The sequence below is a fragment of the Candoia aspera genome, chromosome 3 (genome assembly GCF_035149785.1).
Source record: "Candoia aspera isolate rCanAsp1 chromosome 3, rCanAsp1.hap2, whole genome shotgun sequence".
Classification (NCBI taxonomy): Eukaryota; Metazoa; Chordata; class Lepidosauria; order Squamata; family Boidae; genus Candoia; species Candoia aspera.
The window spans coordinates 186,089,803-186,107,707 of NC_086155.1; the positions used below are offsets into that span (position 1 = coordinate 186,089,803).

The 17,905-nt window shown below is 41.0% G+C and overlaps 1 protein-coding gene across 1 annotated transcript in view; it reads left to right on the plus strand.

Annotated features, from left to right (window-relative positions):
- The first annotated feature begins 2,239 nt into the window (after positions 1-2,239).
- SDC2 (syndecan 2) overlaps positions 2,240-17,905 on the plus strand; it is a 59,795-nt gene continuing 44,129 nt past the window's right edge. The window contains exon 1 of the mRNA XM_063299532.1: positions 2,240-2,823. Within this exon, the coding sequence (XP_063155602.1) occupies positions 2,764-2,823 (60 nt within the window). The 5' untranslated portion in view covers positions 2,240-2,763. The remainder of the gene's footprint in view (positions 2,824-17,905) is intronic.

Below are 17,905 nucleotides of genomic sequence, written 5' to 3' on the forward strand. Positions count from 1 at the left end.
TAATGTACACAATGGGCATAATACTGAGTACATTGGGTACACAATAGGCATTGTGGATCCAATGTACTCAATAGGAAATGAGGACAATAGCATGGCCAGCTCATTTTTTGCCCCAGCACCTGATACTGAGAGGTATTCTGCCTTAGACACTTAACCCATCATGGTTTGTTTGTTTATTTATTTATTTATCAAATTTGTCACCGCCCATCTCCTCTCACCAGAGAGACTCTGTGCAGTTTACAACAAGATAATCAATAAAACAATAAATATACAATAAAATTACAATATATAAAAGTGCACCATATAAAAACAATTACTAATAACAGATAAATATAAATAAAGACCAGATGGTTGTGATCTAATTCGATTCTTGCATGGGAGGGGCACTTTAGGGCACTAGCCAAACCCCGGCATAACTATTCCCCTCCCCACCCCAGGCCAGGTGGCAGAGCCAGGTCTTCAAGTTCCTCTGGAAGGCCAGGAGCGATGGGGCTAACCTCCCCTCCAGGGGCAAGATGTTCCAGAGGGTGGGAGCTACTGCAGAGAAGGCCTGCCTCCTGGACCCTGCCAGATGGAATTCTCTTACCAACGGAATCTGCAGCATGCCCTCTCTGCATGATCAGGTGGGACGGGTTGATGTAACGGGGAAGAGGCGGTCCCTCAGGTAACCTGGGCCCATGTCATGTAGGGCTTTAAAGGTGATAACCAACACCTTGAATTGGACCTGGAAGCAAATGGGTACCCAATGCAGCTTGTGCACAAAAGGTGTTATATGTGCCCTTCTGGGGGTGCCACAAATAGCCCGTGCAGCTGTATTCTGGACCAGCTGAAGCTTCCGGATACTCTTCAAGGGTAGCCCCATATAGAGCGCGTTGCAGTAGTCAATATGGGAGATAACAAGGGCGTGAGTGACCGTTTGAAGGGCTTCACGATCCAGGAAAGGGCATAACTGGTGCACAACACGAAGCTGTGCTAAGGCCTTTCTGGCCACAGCTGCTACCTGCTCTTCAAGCAGGAGCCGTGAGTCCAGGAGGACCCCCTAGTTACGCACCGGGTCTGTCTGGGGCAGTGCAACCCCATCCAAGTCCAAAGATGACAAAATCCGCGATACGGAAGGGCCATTAACCCACAGCCACTTCATCTTACCAGGGTTCAGCTGAAGCCTGTTGCTCCCCATCCAGACCCCTACAGCCCCCAGGCACCGAGAGAGGATGTCACAGCATCACCTTGGTTGGTAGCCAAGGGTGGAAATACCACAAGAACAAAGAGAGTACGCTCAGAATAACATTTGCGGTGGTGGTCGAGCAGTTCCTTAGCCACCAGAAGGAGTGGTCCTTGGATACCCAGAGGAGAAAGCCTTTGGTCAGAGAATGGGGTCATTACTATTTGGTGTAGTGGTTAGAACACCAGGCCAGAAACCGGGAGACCATGAGCTCTAGTCTTGCCTGAGGCACGAAGCCAGCTGGGTGACTTTGGACCAGTCATTCTCTCTCAGCCCTAGGAAGGAGGCAATGGCAAACCACTTTGGAAATCTTGCCAAGGAAACTGCAGGGACTTGTCCAGGAAGTCGCCAGGAGTCAACACTGATTCAAAGATGCGTGCGCGCGCACACGCACACAGAGGAGACGATTCGTGGACACTCAGACTACATGGACTCTGGAAACAGGAGGAAGTGTTCTTTCCAGGAAATGTATGGCCCCTAGGGCAGCCTCGATCATGTAGGTGCCGCTGCACGGGGCATCTAACTAGTCCAAGCAAACAAGCATGCTTCTTCAGTAGATGCCCCTTCATTAGCAACCACCAGCAAACGGCAACCTTAACTTGGATCTCTGCAAGTATCTGGCGCTGCTTCTGCCTCTCTTTCCCTAACTCTGCCCTTTCCGCCTGCGCCGGTGCTGCTGTAGGGAGAGCGTCGCTGTAGCCAAGCGGGCAGCGCGATCCCGCTCGCTCCGAGGAGCCGGCGGAGAGCTTTCCCGGGGCGTCCAAGGTGGCCGCGGAGCACGCGCGGGAGGGAGCAGGAGGGAGGCCGGGCGACCAGACAGGAGGCGAAGGAGAGGCGGAGAGGTGGGCAGCGGTCCCGGGGAGGGATTAGCCGGGCTTCGCAAGAGGCCGAACGGAGCCCGGGCTGCCGCGGCGAGCGCCCGCCCTGCTTCCCAGTGGCTGAAGGACCTGCCAATCTGTGTTGTAATCCTGCAGGAATTTCGCCAGGCTTTAACTAGGAGTCGCTTCCCGCGGGCGGCGAAAGAAAACCGAGGCCAGGCGAAGTGAAAGCGGCTGAGGAGCGGCTCGGCTTTTCCTCCCCATCCTCGTGCGAGAGAGAGGAAAACACCCCGGCGGGCGGGCGCGCGCGCGCTGCTCCGCCGCTGCCCCGACTCCAAACTTTGTTTTCGCGCCCGCAGCGCCCAGACCAGCGCGGGAGCTCCGCAGCGGAGCGGCAGGTTCGAGAGGCGAGCGAGGCAGGCGAGCTCGCGAGCCCGCGGACCGGCGGGCGGCAGCCGCGCTCACGGCAGCCCACCCACCCATCCACCCCCTCGTTCCCCGCCAGCCGGCCAACTCCGCCCTGAAGCGCGCCGACGAGTGAGGAGCGGCGGGCGAAGGAGCCGGGAGGAGGCAGGAGAGCGGGGGGAGCCAGCGAGGCCGTCGCTCCGGCCGGATCGTAGTCAGAGCTGCCCGGGTGGCAGGTCGCTCCTTTGGGGATCTGCGGGCGCCTCTCTCACCTCTCCTTTCGTTGCGGGCCGCAGCGAGAGCTGCAACACAGGAATAATGTGGAACGTGTGGATGGTGCTTGCCTTCGCCTTATCGGCCTGCGTCTCGGGCGAGACAGTAAGAGGTTGCTTTAATCTGGTTTGGGGAGGAGGGCAGGAGGCAGTTGCGGGGTGTGCTCGTCTGAATCCCGACGATGCCCCTCCGCAGTCGGCCAGCGGTTGCAGACATCAGCCTCCCTTTCCTGCCCTAACTCCTGGGGAACTTTTCCTGCCTTCGCGGTTCTGCCCTTACGGGCAAGTTAGCTCGATCCTTGGGCGCATTGGGAGAAGGAGGGGGAGGGAATACATTTTTTTAAAAAGCCCTGAAATCCCGTTTCGTGGTTCGGAAACTAGCTTTGGCCTCGGATTGGAAAAAGAGGGGCGGAGGGGCTGGGATCAATCCGGAGCGGGAGGAAGGATGAGACGCCCCCGCTGTTCCCACATCTGCTGCGCAGAAGTTTGCTAAGGTCATTTGCAAAGATCAAAACTTTTTAAACAGGAGGGGCGTGGGGGGTTTCGGCTCTGCTTAATGGTATGTGAAGCGGGGGAGGGGAACGGGAGAGAGCCATTATATTTTTATTTGACGGGGTAAAATATGTCTTTTCCTCTTGGGATTGGGGGCCAGTGGAGGGGCCTTAGTTCTTTCTAAAGACAATTTATAACTCTTGGGGTACGTTTTTATTTAAACAAAAAACTGTCCGAAAATGATGAGATGCAAAAGCTCTGAAAGAGAGCGCCATAAAAACCACAATTTTTTGAAAAGGGGAGTGGGGGCCAGTGTGTTAGAGTAGTTCCTTTAGCACTCCAATAAACTCTCTAGTGCATTTATCATTCAAACCTCCCTTTCATTGCTTCAGTCTGTCGATTTCAATGGAGGACTCTAGGAGAACATGATACCATGGAGATCCTGAATGTGATGGTCTTGGATGTGTTTGCAAATCCAGCCTGGATCACTGAATTGGTTTGGTAGATCCGAATGGAAATTTGGATTATGTTGGGGAGAGGTGCGTTTAGTTGTTTTTTTCTGGGGAGAAAAAATAAAGAAGATGAATAATCATACTGCCCCTCTTCCTGTAAAGTAGGACTTATGAGAATGCTGGATCATGATGCCTGATATTGAGGAAATAATATTTTTAAAATAATTAGGGTTTCATTTGCAGTTGGCTCATTCCAAAAACCACTAGGTTTCATCTTGTGCATACCCAGTGTGTGTGTTAGAAAAAAGCATGGCCTTTTTGATGGTTAAGACACCAGAGAGGAACAGGGCGACTGTTCTGCATGTCTCTTCAAAAGTACATTCTCTGGAGTTTGTGAGGTTTATTCCCTGGCAGGGATGGATAAAGTTGTAGCTTAAAAAATCCGAACCCAGTGCAAATTCTTCTGTGTTGAATTTGCTGGAGAAAGTCTCTTTGATAGATGAAATTCCTGATGATCTCTGCTGGTTAAAATGCTTGTATCCTTGTTCAGCTACAGATCTTGAATATGTCTTGTGGTTTATTCCAGTATATTTGTGGAATAATCAAAATACTGTTGCATTATTTTTCTAGCACTTCTTTTCCCCTTGTTCAGGGTTAGATGTAGTTCGCCTTATGTTGAGGCTGAGAAATTTGTGGTAGATACAGGATTTCACTCTCTGAAGAAGAATGCTTGCATTTGTGATTCCCTATTTGTAATGCAGGCATCACTGCTGAATAGCAAGAGTGAAAGCCTTACTGAAATCTGAGAATACTTCAGACTTTTCCTTCTCTGTGTTTTGAAGTGGCCTTAATTTTACCTTCTCTGTTCTTACGTAGTTCAATTGCTGGTATGCCCCTCATACAAAGAAATGAGTAGGGGTATTCCTCTGCATAGCTTAAAATCTTGATTGAACATTGCAGACAATTTTTTTTTTACATGTTAAAATTACTTGTTTATAGTCAGATATGTCCTTCAATTTTATTTCACCAACCTGGTTTTAGATATTCAGTTTGTTGTAATGAGTTTCTATAATTGGTAGCCTGATCTTTAAATATTTTATATAACACAAGTCTTGTGGTGACTGGGAGTTGGATAAAATGTGTGGATAATTAATTGTGCTTGCACAGAAGTAATATGTATATCTGCTTACCTCAGATATATATTTCTGAGTAAACTTAATACTGGGCTGCATATATGTTTCTTGGCCTAGAACCAGGTTACCTGAAGGAGCGCCTTCTCCCATGTGTACCTATCTGGACTATAAGATCAGCTGCTTGGGCCCTCTCCAAGTCCCTTCATCAAAGGAAGTGAGGTGGGCCGCTCCAAGGGGAGAACTTTTTCTTTGGTAATGCCCCATTTATGGAACTCTCTCCCCAGAGAGGCTCAACTGGCACCTACATTAGCATCATTTTATTACCAAGTGAAAACCTTTCTACTTTCCAGGCTTTTAAATTTGCTTTTAATTGTATTATAATTCTTAGGTTTTGAAGGACTGCCATGCTGCTGCTTAGTGTATATGGTGTTTTTATTTTGTATTGTATTGTATTTTTTTACTCAGATTATATTTTTATTTATTTTTTACTTTATTTTTTCTATCCCGCCCTTATTGTTTGTATTTTTATAAATAACTCAAGGTGGCGAACATACCAAATACTCCTTCCTCCTTCTATTTTCCCCACAACAACACCCTGTGAGGTGGTTGGGCTGAGAAAGAGGGACTGGGCCAGGGTCACCCAGCCGGCTTTTGTGCCTAGGGCGGGATTAGAACTCTCGGTCTCCTGGTTTCTAGCCCAGTGCCTTAACCACTAGACTAAACTGTGTTTTACTGCATTGTAAACTGCCCAGAGAGCTTCAGCTACTGGGTAGTTCAAGCAGTTTAATAAATAAATAAGTAAAATATATTAGAATGCTTTCCATCTTGATTGTGGTAAATTGAGCATTTGCAATATCTTAGAAAGGTTGGTTGTCAATTTCATTATGCTGGGAGTGTAAAATACATCCATACCTGCTGTTTTGAATTAATATCTATACATTTTGTGCGGAGTAATCTAGTTTAGAGATGTGAATGTGATTTTGAATTATATGTCCCAAATTGGAATCATCATTATATATAGAATTGTGGATCTATTGAACATGAAGCATAGCAAAAAAAGATTATTCTTTTATGATGGAAAGACAGAACCAACCCAGATTTACAGTGTAGGATTGATAATATTTATTTATTTATTTATTTAATTTTTATCCCGCCTTTATTATTTTTATAAATAACTCAAGGCAGCAAACATACCTAATACTCCTTCCTCCTCCTATTTTCCCCACAACAGCAACCCTGTGAGGTAAGTTGGGCTGAGAGATATGCATTCTGCTTATGAACTGGGTCTTTATTGATGTAATAGAAAGACTGATCAACATGATTTTGCATGATCAAAGGTGTGTGTGTGTGTGTGTGTGTATTGCATTAGGTTCTAGATGGCTGACTTGATAGAGCTACTTTTTGTTTGAATGGAACAATTAAAAACTAAGCTTTTTTAAAATAATAGATGTGGATAGAAACAGAAGAGTAGGTAGCAGATACATTGGATTGGATTGAAATTGCCTGATGTTGAACTAATAGTAGTCAGTGTTCCAGGTGAGTTTTGTGGGAGACCATGCTCCATAAGTAGCCATGCAGCTGAGAAAACCTTTTGTCTGATAGCTCCCCATTTAATTTCATTCGTGAAATTAATTGTAAATCAAGGAATACTGACAAAAGTTCTTCAGACAATGACCTGGTGTCTGGAAGGTAAACATAGTAGAAAACTACCTTTAGATCCACCTCCCCAATAAGATGTGGTGAAATTCAGATTTGTCCCAGAAACAGACTGGTTGCCAGTATATCTGCTAAAGCACTGGCCTATGATTATTTGATCCATTCCAGTAAAAAAGTCAGTAGCTCTAAGATGATCAAACTGGAATTAGGAATCATTTTCAAAGGTAACTCGACTTATAGCACACTGCAATAATTGGAAAGTTTTAGGAGCTTGGCTAACTGGTACCCAGTGTCCATCAGAGAGCCATATAAATGGGAAAGGTGTGTGTGGGTGTGTGTATATTGCATTAAGTTCTAGATGGCTGACTTGATAGAGCTAATTTTTGTTTGAATGGAACAATATTGTGGGTTAGGACTGTATAGATCTCCATCATGGTAAAACCCACAAAAGTTAAGCATTTGAAAATTATGGGTTTGACCCATATTGTCATCATTAAACGTAAATTGATGTTCATTCAAATGTTTAGGATGAGTCAAGAAAGTTGACCTGTAGCCTGGTCCTTGCTAAGCTTAACTGAAAGAAGGGCAAAGGAATATATGAGTCAGGGGGAAATTAGAATATACTGGAGCAACCCTCTTAACTTCCTGAGGATTTTGGCCCTTCTGCCTGGAAGTTTGTGCTGTTTCAAAATCAGTTTCAAGGTAGTCCAGTCTCACAATATCAATGATGAGACGTGTACTGTGGGTTCAGGTGTGGTATAACTGAAGTTGCAACAAAGATGGTCCTTTTGCTTGAGGCATTTTAGCTCAGAAAGAACATGTAGGCACTCCATTCTCCCACTGGTAGGAATTTAACTCTACCTCCTGGCTCCTCCCCTTGCCCCAAATTTCAGCTGCTACAGCATTGCTCTCAAAGTTTCAAGGTGAAATCTGGTTGTATTCAAACTGCTTCTGAAGAATTAAAGAGTGGAAATGCCCTTTGGGAACTAAGGGCACTGTTCTTGGCAAACAAAAGGAAATTCCTCCATCTGGTCCTTCCAGATGAGCCTAACTGCAAGTTGCATCACCCTGAACCAGCAAGCTGGTTACTGCTCAAGACACGAGGCCAGCACCCATACAGATAATGCTGAATCACATGCTGTATTTACGTATGTTTGCTTTGAAGTCTCAGTGAAGTCATTGGGGACTGTGGTTCAAATTAACGCCAGTAGGAGTGTTTTACTGACTACATTTCTGCCCAGCTTTCTCAGGGTCTTTCTGAACTAAAGGGAAAAAAACCCTCACAATTCTGTACAATTTTTACTTTATCACTCGCAATTGCTGCACAATTTCATAGATTTTCTGTGGATCGCTGGAAGCATATAGTCTTGACTCAGTAATGCTATAGCTGTGGTATCGATTCTTATTTTCAAATGTATAAACACATTTAATTCTTTGATATATTAAACAAAAAGTTGTACTTTTCCAAATCTAGTTATTCCTTTCTGACTTATTTTGTCCCCCCCTTTTTTTTTTTTGGAAAGGTAAGTTCTAGTCCACAGTTGTTGTTTTTAACAAAGCGAAACAGAAGGAGAGTTGTTTTTTTGGCTGCAGTTACAAGAGAAATGAGGAATTACAGACGTTGTGGTGTGTTAAATGAGGGAGCATGTGTTGCAAAGAAAATTGTATCAGGATTACAGTAAATACAGAAAGCCATCAATTGTGGTGGCAGAACTGTGGTACAGTACTTGGCATCCTCTCCTTCAACTATATTTGGATGTCTTGAAAACATCCACGTTGCCACCAGATTGTTTGCTCCAGCTGCAGAATTGTTCCTGCAGGCAATTATGAGGATATGATTTCATCAGCCACAGCTATACACTGTGATGACAGAGCCCAGCCTTTCCCAACCTGGTGCCTACCAGCTATGCTGGGACATCTACTTCCAGTATCCCCAGCTATGTTGACATTTAATCAAGGACTGATATAAGATTCCTGTTCTCCCTGCTGTCTTGTCTGGCCAGTTGTTAATGTGGTTTGACAGTTCCTATACATGGGAAACCAAGTGCCTTCACAGCAGTGTTTCCTGGCATGCTGGCTGGGGAATTCTTGGCGTTGAAGTCCACACATCTTAAAGTTGCTGAGGTTGAGAAACACTGCTCTGAAGGTGATGTCCACAATAAATGGAGGTGGGCTGAGATAGTTGTTAATAGGCATCTAAAAATGTGAGCAATGCATCCTACTTTTCTGTAAGCTTTTTAATCTGTAGCATGCTAACCTATGGTCTATGATAGACTGCCAAACCCAGAATCTTTCATGTGTTGAAGTCAATACCCATAATCGGTCAACAGCTAAGGAATTATGGGAGTTAATCTAATAAAGATTGGGATGCTTATTAACCTAGTAAAATTAATTTTTATGGGTGCAAATTTAATTTATTGCAGTTTATGATTAGAAATGTGACCCTTCCCTTCCCAGATGTAAATCCTCTGAAAATTCTCTGGATTTTAAACTGCAGTTAGATTTGTCAAAAATTTTCATTGCCCATTAATAGGTGGTGGTGTTTTTTTTAAGGCCAGATAATTGCCTCTCTGGAAGGAAGGAGAGAGATCCATGGAGAACCTCTGACCCTACCTATGGGTGGCCCTAGTACTAGATAAAGTGATTCCAATAGAAGAGAATATATATAGTTTATGGTTGAACTATGGAATCCTTGGTTCTCTCTGAGCTTGGTTGTTTGCTTGCAGATGTTTCATTACCCAACTAGGTTAATGTTACCCAACTAACGTTACCTAGTTGGGTAATGAAATGTCAGCAAGCAAACAACCAAGCTCAGAGAGCACCATAGACAAAGTGAGGCAGGGGCCTTAGGTAGCCTATACTGGGGTGCTGGAGGGCTGAGCTATGAGTGTTCTTGTTATCTGTATCAGCATCTCCTATAGCCACTTTTGAAGTAAATTTCAGCTATCACTCTGGCTGGGTTGTTTTTGTGGATTGGTGGGGAGGAGCAGCACGATGGTTTGGGTTGGCCCTGTCTCCACTCTTGCTGCATAAATCTTTTGTGGATTTCATTCATAGATTTTGTTTAATGCTGCACATTTTGCTCAAAATCAATCTGAGAGATTCACTGTATTTTTGCTTAAATTTGTCAAACAGATAGAAGCTTTGAAAAGTCCTATTAAGTTCGGCTGAAATGTTTCAAAAGGCCAGATGAAATTCATTTCATATCCTAATAAGTGAACTCACAGAATGCCATTTACATGCGGCCAAAATGGCACTGGCCAAACCCATGATTGAGATATTAGGAAGGCTTGGAGCAGTCCTGAGATCTGCATAAATATTAAGAATTTTTAGAGACAAAAATGTGGAGGTTAGAGGCCTAATGAAGGCCGACAATGGTCATTGACCAGGAAATGATGGCCAACTATTATGGCTCATTAGAGCTAGTGTTTGGGAGAGAAATACATACCCTTGCCTTCTCAGGCAACATAAATAGAAATCACAAGAGGACTTCTTGTGAAACTGTCCCACATATGGAAACTTTCATCCAGATATTTTCTTTGGTATCTGTGTTCTGCCACCATCTGAAGAACTTTATAATTAAATGAATGTTTGATTCTAGAGAGGCTAACTCTATTTGTCATTAACTCTGCTTCTTCCAGTAGTCCTCTCAAGCTATTTTGCAGGGAGGGGGACCTAATTTAAAAAAAGAATTACTATTTTATCGTGTGCTTGCTGTTTTGTTTTGCTAACTGCTTTGAGCAACTCATTTAAAGGGGGAAGTGAAGTATCAAATATTGTATGAGTAAGTAAAGATATGGGGTATTCTGGGATATGGAGTACCATATCTGAACAGGGCCATTCTGTATGGCAAGATTTACAAGCCTCCTGTTTTGAACAGAATGCTACAAGAATGCTTTAGCTCTCCTGCATTTCCAACCTCAACCAGGGGTTTGAATCAGGCCAATTTCAACTCTGATTCTCCTTCCTAATTAAGAGGAGATACTTTGGTGGTCTTTAGAAGGATTAATGAGATCGTGTCACCTATAATAATTATGATTATTACTGTGATTGTAAGTTAATTTGTATACTGGCAGCAAGCCATGGAGAAGACCAGGAAATTAATGGCAGTCAATTTGAATAATTATTTGCTCCAAAAGAAGGAAGGAGTGAATATAAACATATAAATAAATAGCATAGATAAATAGGATTCCTTGCATTTTTCTATTTCTTTATTAGAGTTTACCATAAGAAAAATCCTGTGCTGGTATTATTTGGATAATTGTGTACAGCATAATCAATTTTGAGTTATTCAGTTATCCTCAAACAATCCTTAAATTACCCTTCAGTTAACTTTTCAATCACCATTTCCAATGTTGTACTTATGGCAAATATTTATGTTATTGTGATCCAGGGCCGACATAAAAGGGGACTTGTCCTGCTGTTGAAAAGCACTCTTGTCATCTTATTGGATGTTACCATTTCTTTTAAACTGTGTTGTTCTTTGAAGATGGAGAGATTGCATCTAGTCCCCCATGAGACACTACTTGTCTAAAAGTAATAAAGACCCCATTTTTAATGTTTGTCTCTCAGCTGAGTGAGCAATTTGGGTTCAGTTCAACACATAAAGTTCTGTGACTTGTTTCCTGAAGTAACTAGGACTGGAGGGTGACTTCAGGCTGTTCTTTGAACAGTATTTTATTTAGTTGTCCTTAGTGTCTGCTCACAAGGCAAGTGAGGGCTTGGTGATCTGCTACCCCAATAATTTATTCTAAGACCTCCCATATATCAACAGTTTTCCAAAGACAACATCATTCTTGTTCACAGTAAAGCATAATTTGCAGTCCTCTTGAGCAAAAACAGATTTATCTTTTAGTATGTAATAATAGTAGCTGCTTTGTTGTTTTCAGTTCTTTATTAGTTGAGGAACAGTATAAAAATAATATAACAATCTTTAACTGCCAAGCATTTTCTTAAGGGAAAATCATATGCAGAGAGTTAAACCTTCAGGGAACTATTTCCAATAAGCAATGAGAATTATTTTTGTCCAGTTCTTAGTATGCTTGGTGTGAGCTATTAAGAGATGCGTAAAAAACTATATGCATTCGTATTACCCATAAATGTCCTAAAAAGAACAAAACATTTATAAAGCTTATAAATAGATAGATAGATAGATAGATATCCTGTGTTTATTATTTTTATAAATAACTCAAGGTGGCAAACATACCTAATACTCCTTCCTCCTCCTATTTTCCCCAGAACAACAACCCTGTGAGATGAGTTGGGCTGAGAAGAGAGTGACTGGCCCAAGGTCACCCAGCGGCTTTCATGCCTAAGGCGGGACTAGATCTCACAGACCCACTAGACCAAACTGGCTCTAATTTTCCATAGATAATTATCCCAATTTCACCAAGTTACCATTAAGGCTACTCAATGCTGAACTCGGTAAGACTGGCCAGAATAAACAGATAGAAGATTCCATACTTAATCAGAACCTTGTTCCCATTAAAATAGGTGAGGACTCACCTGTTTTAATTGAAATGAGGTTCTGATTAACTTGTAATAGTTTCAGTAGAAAGTTATTTCAGCAATAGTTGAACTCTCTGTTGTGTTCGTCATGTGGTTTGCTTCTGCATACCTCCATTTTTTTTTACAAATAATTTGTTCAGGATTGGAATTCTGATGAACACAGTGGAAAGACAAGAGTTAATGTTCCTCTTTAAGCAACGTTGTCCTCACTCCTCTGCTAGCTATTTAATAAAGCAAAAGCAACTATGCAGGACCAAACTACATGACTAATGCCATGTTGGGTTTGACCCATACTCAGGATCCTAAATAATTTTTACTGTCAGAATAAAATGTATGGAGGGCTCATTTTCACAAATGTGCCTTGGGTATGGTGAGGCTCCTTGAATCTATCTACTTCAATTCCATCCTTTGTGTGACAACAACATGGGGAGTCTGCTCAGTTTCATGTAGTAATAAGCTGTTTTTGTATCTGAGCTGATACCTGGGCAAAACCAAGATTTGATTATGTAAACAAAATATATATTGTGTAAAATTCATCTGAAGAACTATGTTCATAAGTCCTCTTTAGACCTTGATGAAAGTCTATACATTTTTTTACATTATGATAACTTAGTGAAGTTTATTATTTTGTAACTAGTAACATTTCCACTGATTTAAAGCAAACATTAAGAAAAATTACACTTTGAGATGAAGCTCTCATCACGTATCTGTGGACTGAGCAGAACTAAAGTTGTGACACTTCTATTTCCAGGTAGCTTGCATTGTTGCCTCAGGCAGTTTTCCGATCATGGCAGCTGAGCTGACACCAATAAGCTCAATTATACTCGTTGATCACAGCCCACTAGCCATGAACATGTGTACCTCATCCTATTTTGATGCCTGCTTGACATTTAAAATAGAAGTTTGTCAAATATCAATCCAATTACATTAAGTAGCTGAGATGCTATGTTGGTCTGGTGGGTCAAAAGTTGCGTCATAGGCCTACGGATAATCCTGTTATGGCTGGGATGTCGTTTATTTACTTCTGTCATATTGGCCCCAACCTACTTAGGTATTGCATTTGGATAAAAAAGCAACCATGACAGCTGACAAGCACTTAATGCTGTCAGGATATTCTACCAATTTGAAGGTTCCCATAAACCATTCATTTGGTTTATTCCGAATGAATGAAAGGATAAAAATAGGGATATGAAAAAAATATTTGTATTTGTTTTAAAGCATCTATGTTATATGGTGTTTCAATTCATGGAGACAGAATTGCCACCCCTGGGTAGAACTTTGAACTAACAGTACTGTTCTTTTTATTAGCTCAGTGAAATTTTTATATTCCGCATGCTTTTAGTTTTTCATGGGTTTGCACATTATTTCTTTAGCCTAGCCTCTGATTATTTCTTAGCTATGAGGCTTGGCATTTCAAGCCTCATAGGCCTGAAATGCCAGTCTAAAATAAAGAAATGGCATGAATCATGCTGGAGACTAAAGAGATGTCGAACCCTTACTTGTGATTTTTTAAAATATTTACTGAGTTTGGCATTAGCTTTATGTTTATATTCTAGCTTGCGTATTTTGCAGCCTGATCTGCAACTGGATCCACCTCCAGCTAAGTGGAAGTACAGGGATTCTGGCTGAGTGACAGCCCAATTCTGTGCATGTTTACTTGAAAACCTGAGCCTCAGAATCAATGAAGACATTAAGTAGGAGCTTTTGTCTTAGTCACCCTACTTGTAGTATCTGCATCACTTCTTAAATGTCTTTTGTGTAGTATGTCCTGAATTCTGTTGCACTGGGAATCCTTGGTTAGCTTTTCAGCTGTATAGATGTAACAGAGTCTTCCCTGTACTTCTTGGCACTATTAAAAAAATCTTCTATAAGAGAAAGGATAGCTGCGAAGAAACTTCGAACTAGAGATTTACTTTGTACAGCAGAGTAAGTCCCTAGATGGCTTTAGGCAAGCTGCTATCAGCAGTAATACTGATCTGTTTTACAGGATTATTGGAAGGTTAGCTAAAATGTGAGGCCAGGGATTGGCAATCTTTTCTGAGCCTGGCATTGTTGCAGACTCTCATCTGGACCACCCTTATTGTCATATTAAGTATTACAAGATTCAGCAGTCTCATCCAAGATGTTCTTTCTGCAAAAAACATCAGAGTATTCTTATATTGGGGATGCGGTGGCGCCGCGGGTTAAACCGCTGAGCTGCTGAGCTTGCCGATTGGAAGGTTGACGGTTCGAATCCACGTGACGGGGTGAGCTCCCGTTGCTAGTCCCAGCTCCTGCCAACCTAGCAGTTTGAAAACATGCAAATGTGAGTAGATTAATAGGTACCGCTTCGGTGGGCAGGTAACGGCATTCCATGTAGTCATGCCGGCCACATGACCACGGAAGTGTCTATGGACAAACGCCGGCTCTTCGGCTTTGAAACAGAGATGAGCACCGCCCCCTAGAGTCGGACACAACTGAACTTAATGTCAAGGGAAACCTTTACCTTTATTCCTATATTATTTTCTGCAGTGAGAGGCTGAAAAATACAAATATGCTGTAATTAGTTCTCGTAGAAGCAGTTTTTTTGCTTTAGTGCTTGTCATAGTACCAAGTTTATTAAATAGATGCTCACTGGAGCTGTTTTAGCAAGAAGGGAGCTATACATCTCTCCCACGGAAGATACAGTTACACAGCTCTGTTCTCCCATATGCAGAGATATTTGTTTAGATTGCTTGTTTTTTTTTTCACATCAGTCATTTAATTTGCATTGATGAGTGCAGACTAATTTAATTGTTACCACATTTATTTAAATAGTTTTCAGAATATAGTACAGTAGTGTGAATGATATAATACTATTGTGTACTAATATTAATACTGTTTCATTGCATCCTAATCAGTGTTGCATTTGCTTTGTAAGCAGATTCTCTGGAAAAGTTCAGAATGTATATCATAATGATACCTGAATAATAGGGTAGCCTTCTGCAATCTGGATGGTGCTAAATTGGGGGTGTCTATGTTACATTGGCTTGAAGGCATTACAAATAGTAATATAGGGAACACTGTAGAATGTCAAGAATATTGTATCATACAAAAAGGAACGAGACAGGGTTGCCCAATTCTCCTCTTTTGTTCATTTTGGTTGTTGAAATTCCAAATAGAGACATAAGACAAGATGAGAGATTGTGGGAGTAAAGATTTAAAAAGAGACCTGTAAGTTAAGACCTTTTGCAGATGACTTGGTGTTGGTTTTAGAAGATTCTTTAAAGGGAATTGAAATATTAATGGGCAAATTAAAAGAATTTGGGGCATTAGCAGGTTTTAAGATTAATAAACAGACGAAAATGTTAACAAAAATATGAAAATACAAGATCAAACATAATTGATGAATACAACGGGTTTTAAGATTGAGAAGAAGGTAAAATATTTGGGAGTCTGACAAATATGAGGTTATGTTATTTCAAAATAGCTATGTTAAGACATGAATTGAAGTTTAAAAAGATACGTTAAGATGGGACAAACTACAGTTGTCATTGGGGAGAATTTCTGAGATTAATATGAATGACTTGACTTGCCTAGAAAGTTGTTTCTTTTTCAGAAAATACCTGTTTTGACAACTGATACACTATTTAAACAATGGCAGAAGGATATATCTTAATTTGTGTGCTGGGGGAAAAACCATGAGTTAAATAAGGTGTTACAAGATGCAAAGAAAAGAGGAGGATTGGGTTTACCTGATTTGAAATTGTAGTTTGCAGCTTGCTGTTTGATTTGAATAAAAGAGTGGGTGCTGATGAGAAATAGAAGGCTTTTGGAGTTAGAAGGACATGACCTGAGATTTGGGTGACATGGATATTTGTGGTACAACACAGTTAAGGTTAATGTAGATTTTAAAAATTGTTATGTTAGATGTTCCATACTGAGAATATGGAATAGATACAAACCCAGGTTGTGCCTGAAAAGACCTTTGTGGCTTTCAGCACGAGAAGCATTTGATAGACAAGAAATAATAAGCAAACACAAATGGCTAACTTATCATGAGATAATAAAATTTTGTCAAGGGGAATATAAAATAAAATCAGGAGAAGATCTGGTGCCAGAGGGATATACTTGTCAATAGTTTTGTTATTTAAAATTATTGGAAAGGTTTAAGATAGATAAAATAATTCATGGTTTTGAACATTGTAAGACTGAGTTTGAAATAGAACTATGTACAAATGATGAACATGTAATTGCTAAAATGTATAAACTTTTACTGAAATTTGAAACAAGAACAAGTGAAAGAATGTATGATAAAGTGGGCTAAAAATTTGGTTATAATGTACAGATGGAACAATGGGAAAAAAGGTTTGAAATTTACAGTATGTTATAATCTTAAGGAGAATTTTTATAAAATGATTATTGTTGGTATGTGTCACCAGAGAAATTGTCTAGAATGTATAAAGGTACCTCAAATTTATGTTGAAAATGTGAACTACAGGAAAGGCCATTTTATCATGTTTGGTGGACATGTAAAAAAGTCAGAAAGTGTTGGATTAAATACTTAGACTAATTCAGAGGATTTTAAAGATTCATATACAGTTGAAACCAGAAGCTTTTCTTTTGGGGCTGATGGACACACAGTTGGAAAAAAATAATGGAACTTTGTTTTTATACATGATAACTGCAACAAGATTATTATATGCACAAAGATGGAAACATTCGGTACCACCCACAATGGAGGAATGGTTGGAGAAGATGATGGAACTTGCTGAAATTGCCAAACTGACCTCTATGATTAGAGAAAAGACAATTCTTTACATTTATTGTTGACTGGATACCACTTATAGACTTTTTGCATGAAACAGAAAAAAATGAACGTATGATTTATGGTTTTGACTATTAGAAAGAATAGATTATAGGAAAAAATAGTTACATTGTAACTGTAGAGTATAAATTTATAATCAAAAATTTAAAAATTAGAAAGAGCTAAAAGTGTAAAAGCAAAGAAAGAAAACAGATACGAAGAAGTAGCTTCCGATCTTCTTTACAGCAGTTATAAGTACGATTATAAATTTACCTCTTTTAGATTTTAATTGTACTTATAACTGCTGTAAAGAAGATTGGAAGCTACTTCTTCGTATCTTTTTTCTTTCTTTTCTTTTACACCTTTAGCTCTTTGATTTCTTTTTTCTTTTTCCTACTCTATATTTGTTTCTATTAGTTTTTATCTTCTTTCTTAAAAATTTTAATAAAATTTTATACATACGCATATACGTATGTATGAGTGGGCAGTCTTTTGTGGCTGAGGTGTCTTTGGTGACAACACTTGACATTTTTGGAGATCTACAGCTCATCTGTACATTGTTCTAACCTATGGCAGGAAGATAACCCAGTAACAATTTTTGTAGATAATGCCCTCATAGCAGTGCCTATGTCTCATTCCCAACAAACTGTTGAAGTCATATTTACCTGATCCAAATTGAAAGTAGTGTTTTTTTCTTCTTCCAACACAAGCTTTGTCATAAATGCAACCTACATTATGGTGGTGAAAATATGGTCAAGGATCATATAGTCCAGCTCCTCTTGGTTGCTTTGTGCCCTTCTGGCTTCTGGGCATCCTTTCCTAGGGCTATTCTGCTCCTGGCAGTGGCAGAATTTGATTCTTTCTATCTAGATTCTCCCTTTGTACCCACTTATTTTCTGATCCCACCGGATGGATCCTTAGGATCAGAGAACTGGCAGAAGACAGCCATCTCTCCCCACTTTCCTTGCCATCCCTCCTAGCTTGAGGGGCAAGAGAAGCAGGGAGGGAAACAACTTTTTAGCTGTCACACCTGTGATTGCACTATGTTAAAGAGTGGATTCCCTGCCACCAGGCAGCCAGCCCCTCCCCCCATGCATACACACAATTTGACAGGAGCTCAGTATGAAACAGTTACAGCAACAATGGATGCAAACGTTGGAACAGTCAGGCATATGGCGCAAG